Genomic DNA, 17,726 nt, shown 5'->3' on the forward strand with positions numbered 1-17,726 from the left:
GTCAGGGTCAAAGGTCGGGGTTGGTATGTTTTGGGGAGGATTGGAAAGTTTTATTATCACATGTTATATTATTATTATCACGTGTCATAGATGCAAAACATATCAATTCCCCAATAGCAAAGAAATGTGCTCTGTGTGCACCAAATGCAAACTCAGATATTACCTTGTAGAAGTAGCAGTGACATCATCGCTGTGCAGAGAGCAGAACTGTGGAAGGGGCCTAGACGGCTCCACCCACTACAGGCTGCCTGCAGAAAACTGAGGGTATGTTGTCCCTTGAATTCGTATTGGCTAACGCGTTTCGAGGCTTAGCCTCTTCCTCAGAGCCTAGAAAAGCATGTCTAAGCCCTTGCTTAAATACTATACAATGACATTTGAAACAAAGACACATATTGTCTCGCCCCCTCCCCTGAGACCTGTAACCCGCCCGGGACTTAGGAAAGGTAGTGGACTTCTTTCATTTATTTTTATATACACACACTGGGAGGAAGTCTCCCTCACCCATCTACATCCAGAGATTAGCCTCTATAGGTGGGGACCAGAAGATGCATCAGTGTATGTTTAGCACACACACACATCGCCTGATCTGGATCCCTTATGGCCAGTATGTTACATACACTGGTGTTTGCATACTGTGCATGTTGTCCAAGCAATAAGTACAGTGTGCACTGGTACAGCTTATCTCATTGCTCTTTTTTAAAAAACACTATATGGGTATATTACCATTATTATCATTTTTGCTTTTGATATGTATGTGCATGTATGTATATATATATATATATATATATATATATATATATATATGTATGTATATGGATTTTTTAATAATATTTTTAATATTTTTAATATTTACAATAAGTATTGCTTTGACCCAAAAATGTCTCTAGATGTTTACAATGCATATGATTTCTACATGGCCCATTGACGAGGTGGGCGGGCGTTTTTTGTACACGCCCCACAGGAGGAGGGTCTGACCCCAATATGTGTCTTTGTTTCAAATGTCATTGTATAGTATTTAAGCAAGGGCTTAGACATGCTTTTCTAGGCTCTGAGGAAGAGGCTAAGCCTCGAAACGCGTTAGCCAATACGAATTCAAGGGACAACATACCCTCGGATCACACAACTGAGGACTGCGCTCCTTATGTGATATGCTTTTAACCAAGAACTCGTTTGTGAGTATTTTTAATCTTTTTTCTTTTAATAAACCAACCAAAGGATAATGCACTAGGCCTGTGCGCCCCTGTGTTTGTTTGTTGTTTGCAGTATTTCCAGACTTCCCTGGTCGTATAAAGGGCAGCAAGGTCGCAGCATTCATCCTTGGTTGTCGAGTCCACAGCTCTAGAAACAGTGGAAAGACCCTAATAAGGAGGACTAGCAACTACACCTCTCTGAGCGCAGGGAACTGGTGCCTTGCGCCAAAAAACTTTTAGCTGCAGAAAACTACAGGAGGGGGCAGAGACAAGACCAGTCACCCTGCACAAGGAGAGAGAGCAGAGCTATGGGAGGGGCCCAGCAGGTTCCTCCCACTGCAGGAGGGGGCAGAGACCAGACCAGTCACCCTGCACAAGGAAGAGAGCAGAGCTGTGGGAGGGGTCCAGCAGGCTCCACCCACTACAGGAGGGGGCAGAGACCAGACCAGTCACCCTGCACAAAGAAAATAAAGCAGGGCTATAGGAGGGGTCCAGCAGGCTCCACCCAATACAGGAGGGGCAGAGACAAGACCAGTCCCCCCTACACAAGGAGAGAGAGAGCAGAGCTGTGGGAGGGGTACAGCAGGCTCCACCCACTGTAGGAGGGGGCGGAGATAATACCAGTCTCCCTGCACAAGGGGAGAGAGCAGAGCTGTGGAAGGGGTCCAGCAGGCTCCACCCACTACAGGAAGAGGTGGCGACAAGACCAGTCACCCTGCACAATTATAGAGAGTAGAGCTATTGGGGGGGGGGGGGGCAGCAGGCTCCACCCACTGCAGAAGGGGGCAGAGACCAGGTCACCCTGCCCAAAGAAAAGAGAGCAGGGCTATAGGAGGGGTCCAGCAGGCTCCACCCACTACAGAGGAGGGGTGGAGACAAGACCAGTCTCTCTGCACAAGGAGAGAGAGAGCAGAGCTGTGGGAGGGGTCCAGCAGGCTCCACCCACTACAGAGGAGGGGTGGAGACAAGACCAGTCCCTCTGCACAAGGAGAGAGAGCAGCAGTGGGCGGTCTTTATTCCAGGAAGTCTCACACAGGATTGCTGCACAGATCTGGGAGAAGATTCCAGAAGAAGTCACGTGACCGATGGATTTATTATCCGGGAGTTCCAGGCAGATATAAAATAAATGCAGCTCTGTGTTTATTAATACAGTGTAAGTACCTGGATTTAGCTCAGCAGAGCTCAGACTGGGAGAGGGAGAAGCAGCAGGAGCCAGTCTGTTGTGCTGCAGTGCAAGGGATATGCTGATTGGAGAAGAGAGCAGAAAGATGAGCTCATCAATCTGCTGCTTCTCCTTTCACTGTCCAGTCACAAGACCTGGAAGTGCTACTGAACAGCAAAAAAAAAAAAAAATAATTTCTCCTGCCCGGGCTGTGCTGTGTGACAGAGCTGTGTAAATCTCAGGACTGGATGGACAGAAATGGAAATTCTTTGGTAAAGTCTCACCTTCTGTGTATTTAATGAGTGCAGTTCAGCTTTAAGATGAAGTTTCTCATGGCTGCTGCTTGAATTTGGATGAGCTGCGCCTTTCCTCCGGGGGGCGCCGCGTCCCTCGGCTAATTACCATTTGTGCTAATTAGATGAATGGCAATTAGAAGTGCGTTCTCCCGGGGGGCGTCCGCTCTCTTTAATGCAATTTTTAACACATGACACAATTGACATGACACAGAAAACGTCCCCTCCCCCCCCCCCCAGGAAAAGACGGTCCGTGTTTGCACGCCGCGCTCCCACGTTTGTGACCCCCATGTGGAGGGAAGCATGGCGGCACGGTGCGCCCTCTCTGGCTTCTCCCGGAACAGATTGGCCGCAGGGCAGATTCTGCTCCATATGTAGAGATTGTGCCGCTCATTTCACGCCTCAGAGGAGCCGATTGGCAGAGACAGCGACACCTTCATGTCACCAAATCCTTTCTCTTATGTTCTTCAGGTCGCTGCTGCACCCTGGTGGCTGCCGGTGAAAGGAGCGAGCTGGAGGCATCCCGAGGGGCCCGACTCCGACATCGCTAACAGGTAATGCACAGGGGGACAAAACCAAACCATAGACAACCAAACCATAGACAACCAAACCATAGACAACCCAACCATAGACAACCAGGCCATAGAAAACAAAATTCAATCGAATCCAAGTCAAAATTAGGGTTACATTTTTTTTTTTTTGATTGGAGTATGGGAGGGTTCTAACCCCTGTCAGGTGTCTCATTGGGGGCCCGCCTCCTTTCCTGGCTGGGGGACGTCCAGCATCATCTAGGCCGGTGTTCTCCAAACTGCGACCTGAGGGCTGGAAGTGGCCCTTTGCTTGTTTTTTATGTGGCCCTTGGGGCACTCTTCCTCCCACTGACACCAATAATTAGGGCCCATTTCCCCCCCCCCCCCATGACACCAATAATGGGGGCCCAATTCCTCCCAATGACACCAATGATGGGGCCCAATTCCCCTCGATAACACCAATGATGGGGCCCAATTCCCCCCATGACAGCAATGATGGGGCCCAATTCCTCCCATGACACCAATGATGGGGCCCAATTCCTCCCATGACACTAATGATGGGGGCCAATTCCCCCCAATGATAGGGGCCCAATTCCTCCCAATGACACCAATGATGGGGCACTATTCATTCCAATGATTCCAATAATGGGGCTCAATGATGGGGCCCAATTACCCCCAATGACACCAATGATGGGGTACAATTCCCCCCAATGACACCAATTATGGGGGCCCAATTCCTCCCCATGACACCAATGATGGGGCCCCATTCCTCCCAATAAAACCAATAATGGGGCCCAATTCCCCCCAATGATGGGGCACAATGCCCCCCCCCCCCATTGACACTAATGATGGGGCACTATTCCTCCCACTGACACCAATGGTGGAGCACTATTCCTCCCACTGACACCAATGATGGGACACTATTCCTCCCCTTGACACCAATGATGGGACACTATTCCTCCCCTTGACACCAATGATGGGACACTATTCCTCCCACTGACACCAATGATGGGACACTATTCCTCCCCTTGACACCAATGATGGGACACTATTCCTCCCACTGACACCACAGTACACATAAACACCGGCTAGGCACACAGTACACATAAACACTGGCTAGGCACACAGTACACATAAACACTGGCTAGGCACACAGTACACATAAACACCAGCTAGGCACACAGTACACATAAACACTGGCTAGGCACACAGTACACATAAACACTGGCTAGGCACACAGTACACATAGACACTGGCTAGGCACACAGTTAACCCTTGAATTGCCCCTGATGTTAACCCCTTCCCAGTCAGTGTCATTAGTACAGTGACAGTGCATATTATTAACACTGATCATGGGATTGGTTTCCACAAAGTGTCAGAATGTGTGCCGCAATATCGCAGTCCCGCTATAAGTCGCTGATCGCCACCATTACTGGTATAAACAATAAATCTAGGGGGGTAATTCTTCCCATGAAAGGTAAGGCCCCCTTCACACATGCGGATGTTCATTTCATCAATTCAGTCACATCAAAATGGATGAAATATTCATCAGTTTTTTTTCATCCACCACCAATGCAAAAACGGGTGGAAAACTCACCATTTGTCTGATCCGTTTCTTCACAGAAGAAAAATAGAGCTTTTATTGGTGTCCTCATACAATCCTTGCGACTGAATAGTTTTTTTTTCTATGCTGAGATCACCATTGAGGTATTTATTAGTGGTGCACCGAAATTTGAGCAACCGAAATTTTCAGCCCAAGATGGGCCTATCCCATTTTGGCCTAAAACGGGTCATATATGCCGAAGATTAATGGCCGCCGCAGCAGCAGCTTTCACTTTAACTTATATGGTGCGTGACTGGGCTCGGCTGACTCCCGAGACCCGCCGTTTGTACCTCCTCACCCGCCCTGTGCTAGACTGGCTGCTAGAATTGCCATCCGCCTGGCGTCTAGCAACCAGTGGCATCACGGTTCCGAGAGGAAAGCGAGGCTGAGAAGAGGACCCAGCATGCAGAGTGGAGGAGGATCTTCCTCCTCCGCACCTATTACTGACTCTCTGGCTCCACCCACCTCCTCCCACCATCTTCTACTGTATGGCCACTGAGGATAGGAAGGACGGGAGCAGAACCAGAGTCAACCAGCTATCTGTGGGGAGCAGTGAGTGACAACATATTATGTGTTATGATGTGCATCATTGTTTCCCTATACTTAGCTACCCCCCTGGCACTATACCTGCATAATACAGCTATGGGACAGGTATATAGTAGGGATCGACTGATTATCGGCAAAGCCAATATATCGAGGGCCGATATGCACTTTCCCCGATATATCGGAATCGGCCCCGGAGGTTACCGATATTGCCGATATTTCGGGAAAGTGCTGTACTGGAGTGATCCCTGCAGCTAGAGGCATCACCCCGGTACCGGCGTCCATAGCCGACAGTCGGCTGTCTTCTAATGATAACCGATGTGGCTGAGAAGCCGCTCAGCTGTCATTACAAGGAGCGATGAGGCTTCTCCTCCCACCGCCTTCTGTGGCTCGCCCGGGTCTCCCGTCCCACCACGAGGCCCGGGCAACCAGCCTGCTCGGCCGCTGAAGACCCGATCAAAGCCGCATTCAGCTCTGATCGGGTCTCCATGTAAAAACCCGGAAGTGATATCATGACCGGCGTCCATAGCTGATAATATGACATCACTTCCGGGCACTCGGCGCCAGATTATAAAAAAATGACAGCATTCAAAACAGCCAAACTAGACGTTTTGAATGCTTTTAGGTGCAGAGGAGGGGGTTGGGGTCTTTTAGACCCCCAGATCTCTCCACAAGGGATCGGCCGATACTGATATGCACTGACCAAAATATCGGTATCGGCAAAGAAAAACCGATATCGGTCAATCACTAGTATATAGTGTCAGGAGCATCTATATACAGGCTGTAACTAAAATCTAACTAAAAATTTAAATCATTTGGGGGTAAGAAGTGATTTTTGGTTTTGGTTTTCAGGCAAGGGCATCCTGAATTTTCTGTTTTGGCCCGGAATTTTAATTTTGGTGCATCCCTAGTATTTATAAATTGCTATCATGTCCCCTCTCAGGCGTCTCTTCTCCAGGGAGAATAAATCAAGCGATTGCAGACGCTCCTCATAATTAAGGTCCTCCAATCCCCTAATTAGTTTAGTTGCCCTTCTCTGGACTCTCTCCAGCTCCAACACATCCCTCCTGAGGACTGGCGACCAGAACTGGACAGAATACTCCAGATGCGGTTGGACCAGAGTTTTATAAAGTGGAAGGATTATAGTCTTATCTCTGGAATACATCCCTTTCTTTATGCATGCTAATATTCTGCTGGCTTTGGCAGCTGCCGCTTGACATTGCATGCTGTTGCCTAATCTATCATCAACCAAGACTCCCAGATCTTTCTCCATTTTTGATTCCCCCAAGGGTTCCCCTCCTAACGTGTATTGTGCTTTTATGTTTTTAGTCCTCAAGTGTAATAGCTTACACTTCTCCACATGTTCTCCACATGTTCTCTACATGTTCTCTACATGTTCTCCACATGTTCTCCACATGTTCTCCACATGTTCTCCACATGTTCTCCACATGTTCTCTACATGTTCTCTACATGTTCTCCACATGTTCTCCACATGTTCTCCACATGTTCTCCACATGTTCTCCACATGTTCTCTACATGTTCTCTACATGTTCTCTACATGTTCTCTACGTGTTCTCTACATGTTCTCTACATGTTCTCCACATGTTCTCTACATGTTGTCGGTACTTGTAGCGGTTTTCCCCTAGCACTCATGGAGGTTCATTATTTGCCGTTCCACTCTGTGATGAACGCTGGGTGACCCCCCCCCCCCCCGCGCTCTGTGACTAACGTCGGGTGACAGGCTGCCGCTAAATTTAGGAACGATTGTTGTAAATTCAGCGAACCTCATCAGAGAAAGGAGCCGATTCCTCCCATCTCAGCAAATGACAACAAAGGAATGGGGGGATGGGGGTCGCTGCGTCGGCAGAACTGACACTCTCCCCGGAGATCGGCTCTTCCGGGTTTGATAGCCGCAATCTGTGATCCGCCATGCGACTTATTTTACATCTATTTGGTATTATAGGTAAAGAGGATCTGTCCTTCTGTATGGTCCTTCTTCACATGTCACAATATACAACATTTACCATTACAAAGCCATACTTCTACTCCACCCAGTGACTCCGCCTAGGCTGGGATCATGTCATCAGTCTGCTGCAGGCAGGAGGAAGCATTTCCTAAGTCTCCCCTCCCCCAGTGATCAGACTTTGCATTGTAACATTGTAGAAGGAGGAGGAAGCATTTCCTGAGTCTCCCCACCCCCAGTGATCAGACTGTACATTGTAACATTGTATCCAGTCACAAGGTGAGAGGCTGCAGCAGAGGGTGATCTGTGTCAGACATTTGTGAACACCGCCAATGATGTATAAAATATGTTGCCCTTTGCCCCCCATCTGGGTATTTAGCAGTATGGTAATGATGATCTCCCCGGCTTCCTCTTCCCTGATTGGCTGCTTTGCAGAGAAAGCGCTGAGTCCTGTGGAGGAGATGGGATGCGGTTCGGTAGAAGTGGGCGGGACAGACCATGATTCGGATTAATTGCTTCTCTTCTATCGTTCACAGAATGGATCATCCGGTTCTTCACGTCTCCTGGAGCGATGCCGTTGCTTTCTGCGCCTGGGCCGGGAAGCGTCTTCCGACGGAGGCGGAGTGGGAGTACAGCTGCCGGGGCGGCCTGGAGAACAGGTGAGGGCGCCTTCCTCTGCACACATTGGCAGGCTTAGACACTCCAGGTTTGCTCCACCCACCATTACATTACACCTTGATTGATAGGCCGGTAGACTCCAGGTTATGGCCCGCACACCATGACATCACGTTTTGATTGGCAAGCCAGGAGACTCAATGTCTATCCTGCCCATAATGACTTCACACTTTAATGGGCAGGCCAGGAGACTCCAGATCTGCCCAGCCCACCATGACATTGCATTTTGATTGGCAGGCTAGGAGACTCCAGGTGTGCCCTGCCCACAATGACCTCATACTTTGATGGGCAGGCCAGGAGACCCAAGGTCTGCGCCGCCTACCATGACATCACACTTTAATGGGCAGGCCAGGAGACGCCAGGTCTGCCCTGCCCACCATGACATCACACTTTGATGGGCAGCTCAGGAGACTCCAGGTCTACCCTGCCCACCGTGACATTGCACCTTGATTGACAGGCAAGGAGACTCCTGGTCTACCCCACCTATTCTCCTGGAATTGTGAGCGCTCCCTGTGCCCAGCCATAAGAGATTACATCACAGACATCTATAAAATTAGATACCCCTGTGATCTCACTGACACCCCTCCATAATCTCACTGACACCCCCCCCCCCCCCTGTGATCTCACTGAAACCCCCCCCCATGATCTCAACGACCCCCCCCCGTGATCTCACTGACCCCCCTGTGATCTCCTTGACACCCCCCCCCACCCCGTGATCTCCTTGACACTCCCCCTGTGATCTCACCGACACACCAATGATGGGGCACAATAATGGTCAGTGAAGCTGAAGGATCAGCCATATAGTGACTTTTCTGAGCAGACAGCCTGTGTACTTCTGTGTATGGGTGTCCTTGGTGTGACCCTCCGGCGGTGCCGGGTGAGGTGTCTTTGGTGTGACCCTCCGGCAGTGCCGGGTGAGGTGTCCTTGGTGTGACCCTCCGGCAGTGCCGGGTGAGGTGTCCTTGGTGTGACCCTCCTGCAGTGCCGGGTGAGGTGTCCTTGGTGTGACCCTCCAGTGGTGCCGGGTGAGGTGTCCTTGGTGTGAACCTCCGGCGGTGTCAGGCGAGGAGTCCTTGGTGTGACCCTCCGGCAGTGCCGGGTGAGGTGTCCTTGGTGTGACCCTCCGGCAGTGCCGGGTGAGGTGTCCTTGGTGTGAACCTCCGGCGGTGTCAGGCGAGGAGTCCTTGGTGTGACCCTCCGGCAGTGCCGGGTGAGGTGTCCTTGGTGTGACCCTCCGGCGGTGCCGGGTGAGGTGTCCTTGGTGTGACCCTCCGGCGGTGCCGGGTGAGGTGTCTGTGAACGCTCCATCATCCCGGCAGCCGGTTATCATAAAACCTCTCTGTGTCCTTTCAGGATGTTCCACCTAAATATAGAAACACCTCCCCCGCTTATTACAGGAAGAGACGCAGAGAATCGTCTAATTACAGATATCGTTCGTTACTAATTTCATTTATTTATTACCAAAAAAAAACCCATTTAATGGCCATCTACCTGCCGACAGCAATAAATCCTGAGGCGGATTACCTCAGTCAGCAGGTGTTGGACCGGGGTGGGGGGGCCCTTCATCCAGAGGGGTTTCATCAGTTGCGTCTCTGGTGGGGCATCCCCAAGTTGGATCTGTTGGCGTCTCGGCTCAACAGAAAGGTGCAAAAGTTTGTGGCCCGGTCTCAGGATCCTCTGGCGGACATCACAGAAGCGCTTGTGGCCCCGTGGGGTCAGTATCGTCTGATTTACACCTTTCCTCCTCTCAAGCTTCTGCCAAGACTTCTATGCAGGATCGAGGCAGATGGGATTCCAGTCAACTTAGTGGCCCTGGACTAGCCTTGCCGGGCTTTCTATGCTGATCTGGTGCGGCTTGTCACCGACATTCCTTGGAAGCTTCCTCTCAGGGAGGATCTGCTGTCCTAAGGACCAATCTTCCATCCTGCTTTACAGTGGCTGGCTTTGACGGCTTGGCTGTTGAACGCCAGGTGCTGAAGGATAGAGGTTTGTCTGAGTCGGTGATTCCAATGCTGTTAAAAGCTATTAATTCTCCTTCTAGGAAGATCTACCATTGTATGTTGAAGTCGTACATTGCGTGGTGTGAGTGTGGCGTTCATCCTCGTTCTTTTTCGGTGGCTCGGATCTTGACCTTCCTTCCATTGGGGGTTGAGCAGAAACTGGCCTTGAGTACTATCAAGGGTCAGGTGGCGGCCTTAGCCGTCTTCTTTCAACGGCCCTTGGCCACACACTCCTTGGTGTGTACTTTTCTTCAGGGAGTTTAGGCACTTGGCTCCTCCAGTGCGGTCTTCATTACTGCCTTAGGACCTCAATTTGGTGCTCTCAGTCCTCCAGAAGCCTCCCTTTGAGAATCTTCGGGAGATTCCCCTGCTTAGGCTGTCCCAGAAGGTGGCCTTTTTGGTGGCTATCACCTCTGTATGCAGGGTTTTAGAATTGGCGGTGTTCTCCCGTCGTCCACCTTACTTGGTGGTTCTCAGAGATGAGGTGGTTCTTCGTCCCTGTCCGTCGTTCCTTCCTCAGGTTTTCTCTGATTTTCATTTGAATGAAGACATTGTGTTGCCTTCCCTGTGTCCCAGGCCAAAACATCAGAAAGAAATTGCTTTGCATGCCTTGGATGTGGTCTTGGCAATTAGGGTGCACCTGGCAGCTATGGAGTCTTTTAGGAAATGGGACTCACTATTTGTGCTTACGAATGGACCTCAGAGGGTTGTCCGCTTCCTCTGCGACCATTTCTAGCTGGATCAGACAGACAGTGGGTCAGGCCTATTCCATCAGGGGTCAGGTTCCTCCTTTCCCTGTCAAGGCGCTCCTATACTCGGGCGCTCAGTGCCTCCTGGGCCTTCTGTCATCAGGCGTCAGTGACGAAGGTTTGCAAGGTGGCCACCTCGTCGTCGGTGCACACTTTCACAAAGTTCTATGAAGTGGATGTGTTGGCATCTGCGGATGCTTCCTTTGGCTGCAAAGTTTGGCAAGCTGCTGAGTACCTGGTCCTCTTTGAGGGTGTATTGTTTTTTTTTCAGGTGAGCTCCAGTTGTTTTGGTTGAGCTCCTGTTTCCTGGTTGGCTATAGTTAGCCTTGGGAATTTATTTTTCTCTGTTCCCACCCCTCATGTTTAACACTGCTTTGGGACGTCCCAATGGTTATGAAGATCAGGAGCTGTGTCCGTCAATGAACGAAAGAGAAAATGTTTTTTTTTTTGACTTACTGTAAAATCCATTTCTCTGATGTTCATTGGTGGACACAGCACCCACCCCTGTGGAGTTGTAATTCTCCTGACACTGCTTGTAACAAAACTGAGTGCCTATAGCAGAGAGAGGGAGTGTACCTCCTGGGACCGCCCATGGGCGTAGCCAGACTTTTTTTTTCTGCCTAGTGTCCTACTCCTGTAGGGGGCAGTATAACCCAATGGTTAGGAAGATCAGGAGCTGTCCGTCAATGAACATCAGAGAAATTGATTTTACGGTAAGTCAGAAATCCAATTTTTTTTCAAAATTTCCTGTCTTTTTTAGTTTGTTTAAATAATAAAAAACCAAAAACCCCCAGAGGTGATTAAATAACACCAAAAGCTCTCTGTCTCAAAAAAAAATGTCATATAGCTACAGTGTCATATGACTGCGCAATTGTCATGATGATATGTAACGAAAATGAAAACATTTTAATTAAAACATGATTATCATGTCGATGAAGGGCGTGAGGGGGGGGTAACCAGGGAGGGCAAATATGAGCAGGTTAAACGTCAGCTGTATGTGAGCTTCGTGTCCTACAGAGAGAATAGGAATTATGGGATGTCTGGCTTTATGTGGTTATAAGAGAACGCCTTCATTGACCATCACATTTCCAGGCTGGACTCCAGTCCTCTTGGTGGTTGTGGGACATCAGAGAGACGAGCGGCTGGTTTGATGCATAAGGTCCAAATAAAGTCACTAGGTATCAAATGTTCCCTGGCAACTTTAGAAATAATTGTCTCTCCTCATTGGAGGATCATTGAGGCTTCATCTGAATTCTTCCTGACTTCTAAATGTCTTCTCTCTCCAAGACTCTTCCCCTGGGGGAACAAGCTGGAGCCGAAGGGGCAGCACTACGCCAATGTCTGGCAGGGCGACTTCCCCAACGCCAACACCGGAGAGGACGGATATGTGAAGACTTCACCTGTATGTTCCCCCAATATCTGTATATACACCCCTCCCCCGCTATTTACACCGGCCAGCCAGAAAAATCTGAACACTGACTGTATACAATGCATATATATATATATATATATATATATATATATATATATATATATATATATATATATATATCCCCAATATGTGTATATAAACCCCTCCCCCTTCTATATACACCGACCAGCCAGAAAAATCCGACCACTGACTGTATACAATGCATATATATATATATATATATATATATATATCCCCAATATGTGTATATAAACCCCTCCCCCCTCTATATACACAGCCATAACATTCTGACCACTGACTGTATACAATGCATATATATATCCCCCAATATGTGTATATACACCCCTCCCCCCTCTATATACACAGATCAGCCATAACATTCTGACCACTGACTGTATACAATCTATATACACCCCTCCCCCCTCTATATACACCGACCAGACAGAAAATTCTGACCACTGACTGTATACAATGCATATATATATATATCTATCCCCAATATATGTATATAGAGGGGAGGGGTGTATATACATTGTATACAGTCAGTGGTCAGAATGTTATGGCTGATCTGTGATACACCCCTCCCCCCCTCTATATACACAGATCAGCCAAAACATTCTGACCACTGACTGTATACAATGTATATACACCCCTCCCCCCTCTATATACACCGACCAGACAGAAAATTCTGACCACTGACTGTATACAATGCATATATATATCCCCCAATATCTGTATATACACCCCTCCCCCCCTCTATATACACAGTGCAGCCATAACATTCTGACCACTGACTGTATACAATGCATATATATATCCCCCAATATGTGTATATACACCCCTTCCCCCCTCTATATACACAGTGCAGCCATAACATTCTGACCACTGACTGTATACAATGTATATACACCCCTCCCCCCTCTATATACACTGACCAGCCATAACATTCTGACCACTGACTGTATGCAATGTGTGTGTGTATAATATATATATATCCCCCAATATGTGTATATACACCCCTCCCCCTCTATATACACAGATCAGCCATAACATTATGACCATTTACTGTGTGTATATATATATATATATATATATACACACATCGGGATAACATAGTCTTTCACATTATAGAAAAGAATTGGGCTATCCTTAAGTTTTTTTTTTATTTTCTAAAATTCATTAAAGTGTATTTAAGAAAAAAAAAAAAGTGTTTGAAAGACGGCTGCGCAAATACCGTGTGACATCAAATATTGCACCGACCGCCATTTTTATAGAATGTTTGGGGGTTTGAAGTCCTTTTCTAGCAAAAAATTCTACTTTACACTTCTAAACAAAAGTGCCAGAAAAGGCGGGGTCAATTAAAGGATCTGCTGGTGACGGCTCGGTGCCGGATACCCCCAGCATAACTTCACAGGTCTAGTGGGGTCCATGCCTGCAGGGGTCAGGAAAGGGGGACCTACCCAATATTAGGTAGGGGGGGTCATAATGCTATGGCTGATCGGTGTATAGGCTCCATATTTTCTGGAGTTCTGAATGTCGGATTTTCTGCTCTCTGCAGGTCACAGCTTTCCCCGCCAATGGTTTTGGACTTTACAATATGGTGGGGAACGCCTGGGAATGGACGGCAGATTGGTGGACCACCCGGCACTCAGCGGATGAAGCTCATAACCCGGTGAGTTGTGTGTGATGTCATCCAGCCGTCCCCATCCAGCGGCTCAGTGATCACATGTTGTGCTCCACTCCTTCCACCAGAGAGTGCTAAGTATCACTATGAACTCCTCCTCCTTCTCCTCCCCCATCATCAGCCGCTCATTTCGAAATTTTACAGGAAATTGGAATCTTTTGCAGACTCTAACAGGTTTTCTTCTAAGATTGTCCTGTATTTGGCTCCATCCATCTTCCCATCAACTCTGACCAGCTTCCCTGTCCCTGCTGAAGAAAAGCATCCCCACACCATGATGCTGCCACCACCATGTTTCACAGTGGGGATGGTGTGTTCAGGGTGATGAGCTGTGTTAGTTTTCCCCCACACTTTTAGGCCAAAAAGTAGAATTTTGGTCTCCTCTGAGCAGAGCTCCTTCTTCCACATGTTTGCTGTGTCCCCCTCCCCCCACATGGCTTCTCCCAAACTGCAAACAGGACTTCTTATGGCTTTCTTCCACCAATGGCTTTCTTCTTCTCACTCTTCCATAAAGGGCAGATTTGTGGAGCGCACGACTAATAGTTGTCCTGTGGACAGATTCTCCCACCTGAGCTGTGGATCTCTGCAGCTCCTCCAGAGTTCCCTATGGGCCTCTTGGCTGCTTCTCTGATGAATGCTCTCCTTGCCCAGCCGGTCAGTTTAGGTGGACGGCCATGTCTTGGTAGGGGCCTGGCCGGTCAGTTTAGGTGGACGGCCATGTCTTTGTAGGGGCCCGGCTGGTAAGTTTAGGTGGACGGCCATGTCTTGGTAGGGGCCCAGCTGGTAAGTTTAGGTGGACAGCCATGTTTTGGTAGGGGCCCGGCCGGTCAGTTTAGGTGGACGTCCATGTCTTGGTAGGGGCCCGGCCGGTCAATTTAGGTGGACGGCCATGTCTTGGTAGGGGCCCAGCCGGTCAGTTTAGATGGACAGCCATGTCTTTGTAGGGGCCCGGCTGGTAAGTTTAGGTGGACGGCCATGTCTTGGTAGGGGCCCAGCTGGTAAGTTTAGGTGGACAGCCATGTTTTGGTAGGGGCCCGGCCGGTCAGTTTAGGTGGACGTCCATGTCTTGGTAGGGGCCCGGCCGGTCAATTTAGGTGGACGGCCATGTCTTGGTAGGGGCCCAGCCGGTCAGTTTAGATGGACAGCCATGTCTTGGTACAGGCCCGGCTGGTCAGTTTAGGTGGACGGCCATGTCTTGGGTGTATCGAGTGGTTATTTGAGTTACTGTTGCCTTTCTATCATCTGGAACCAGACTGCCCATTCTCCTCTGACCTCAACAAGGCATTTTCCTCCACACAACTGCCGCTCACTGGATATTTTCTCTTTTTCCCACCATTCTCTGTAATCCCGAGAGATCCCAGAAATACTCAGACCGTCTGCCACCAACAACCAATCCACGTTCAAAGTCACCGAAATCCCCTTTCTTCCCCATTCTGATGCTCGGTTTGCACTTCAGCAAGTCGTCTTCACCACGTCTAGATGCCTAAATACACTGAGTTGCTGCCATGTGATTGGCTGATTAGCAATTTGTGTTACCAAGCAACTGAACAGGTGTACCTAATAAAGTGGCCGGTCAGTGTAAGGTAAACTTGAGGGTTTGAAGGTCAGAGATACATCCTAAAAGCTAACATGGGTCATAAAAGAGTTAAAATAAAAAACAATTGAAATTATTATTTTTTTTAAGGAAATAGTCAGCAGCGGTGACGGAAAAATACAGCAACAAATATAAAACAAAGTGTCATCAGCACTATAAAGTGAATATAAATAGCGCTGTGTATTGCGAACACTCAAATTTCTCTCTTATATAACAAAGCATCAATGTTGCCAGGTGAGTTCTGTATGTGTGTGTCAAATCATCATTGAGTCTAATCATAATAGAGACCAAAGTCCAAGAAGTCCCACAAAACCCCAAAAATTAATAGAAAAAAAAAAAAGTGCTGCAGGTATGTGACACAAATCCTCCACCGAATGCGCTAGCCGCCGTTTCTTTATTTTCATTTTAGCGCAGATCGTATCTTTTTTTTCTTTTTGTATGGGAAATGCTGAACAGGAGGAGAGAGACACATTGTGAGACACATTATGAGACAGATTTATTAGAAGGTTACAGCCAGAGCCATAAATTCCTCCTTTGGCTGTTTTACAGCTGCATTCCTCCTGACCCTGACCACTTCCTAATTCTGCCTCAAAGGGGGGAAATTTGTCTTCTCTTCAGTAATAAATCTTTGAACTTTTGTCTTCCTGGGCATCCAAGTGCAACAATCTGCAGATGGTTTGTAAAGCTGCTGCAGGAGACGCAGCCTGACCTGCGATAAATATGATGATAAATAATTGTGTTGACTAAGTCCTCCATATTATTATCATAATATATATTACTATGTATATACAGGGGGAGGGGTATATACAGGGGGGGAGGGGTATATACGGGGGGGTATATACAGGGGGGGAGGGGTATATACGGGGGGGTATATACAGGGGGAGGGGTATATACAAGTGTGTCTCATAAAATTAAAAATATCATCAAAAAAGTCATTTATTTCAGTAATTCAATTCAAATGTGAAAGTCCTATATTTTCTATAGATGTCACACAGAGTGAGAGATTTCACACATTTCTTTCTCCTAATTTTGATGATTTTGGCTTCCAGCGAGTGACACCCCAAAATTCAGTATCCCAGAAAATTAGAATATTACATAAGACCAATAAAAAAAAAGGATTTTTGATAGAGAAATGTTGTCTTAGTGAGAAGTCTGTCCATGTACAGTATAGGATGCACTCAATATTTGGTCGGGGCTCCTTTTCCATGAATTACTGCATCAATGCGGCGTGGCATGGAGGCGATCAGCCTGTGGCACTGCTGAGGTGTTATGGAAGCCCAGGTTGCTTTGATAGCGGCCTTCAGCTCCTCTGCATTGTTGGGTCTGGTGTCTCTCATCTTCCTCCTGACAATCCCCCACAGATTCTCTATGGGGTTTAGGTCAGGCCAGTTTGCTGCCCAATCAAGCACAGTGATCCCATGATCATGTGACCAGGTATTGGTAGTTTTGGCAGTGTGGGCGGTGCCAAGTCCTGGAAAATGAAATCAGCATCTCCATAAAGCTGGTCAGCAGAGGGAAGCATGAAGAGCTCTAGAATTTCCTGCTAGATGGCGGAGCTGACTTTGGCCTTGATAAAACACAGTGGACCAACACCATCAGTGATGATTTGGGGAGCCGTGTCACCTGCTGGTGTTGGTCCACCAAAGTCAGTGCAGCCCTCTAGCAGGAAATTCTAGAGCTCTTCATGCTTCCCTCTGCTGACCAGCTTTATGGAGATGCTGATTTCATTTTCCAGCAGGACTTGGCACCGCCCACACTGCCAAAACTACCAATACCTGGTCACATGATCATGGGATCACTGTGCTTGATTGGGCAGCAAACTGGCCTGACCTAAACCCCATAAAGGATCTGTGGGGGGTGTCAGGAGGAAGATGAGAGACACCAGACCCAACAATGCAGAGGAGGTGAAGGCCGCTATCAAAGCAACCTGGGCTTCCATAACACCTCAGCAGTGCCACAGGCTGATCGCCTCCATGCCACGCCTCCATGCCACACCTCCATGCCACGCCTCCATGCAGAGATTCAGTAATTCATGCAAAAGGAGCCCCAACCAAGTACTGAGTGCATCCTATACCGTACATGGACAGACTTCTCACTAAGACAACATTTCTGGATTAAAATTTTATTTTTATTTTTTTTGGGTTCATGTAATAATCTAATTTTCTGAGATGGTGAATTTTGGGGTGTCACTCGCTGGAAGCCATAATCATCAAAATTAAAAGAAATAAATGTATGAAATCTCTCACTCTGTGTGACATCTATAGAAAATATAGGACTTTCACATTTGAATTGAATTACGGAAATAAATGAC

General features: G+C 48.0%; 1 protein-coding gene across 1 annotated transcript in view; it reads left to right on the forward strand.

Annotated features, from left to right (window-relative positions):
• Positions 1–17,726, forward strand: part of SUMF1 (sulfatase modifying factor 1) — a 36,621-nt gene that overhangs the window by 12,224 nt on the left and 6,671 nt on the right. The window contains exons 4-7 of the mRNA XM_082266151.1: positions 3,117–3,199; positions 7,821–7,943; positions 11,996–12,110; positions 13,699–13,812. Coding sequence (XP_082122277.1) covers positions 3,117–3,199; positions 7,821–7,943; positions 11,996–12,110; positions 13,699–13,812 — 435 coding nt within the window. The remainder of the gene's footprint in view (positions 1–3,116; positions 3,200–7,820; positions 7,944–11,995; positions 12,111–13,698; positions 13,813–17,726) is intronic.

This window comes from Pelophylax lessonae, assembly GCF_965119305.1.
Source record: "Pelophylax lessonae genome assembly, chromosome: 8".
In the NCBI taxonomy this organism is placed as follows: domain Eukaryota; kingdom Metazoa; phylum Chordata; class Amphibia; order Anura; family Ranidae; genus Pelophylax; species Pelophylax lessonae.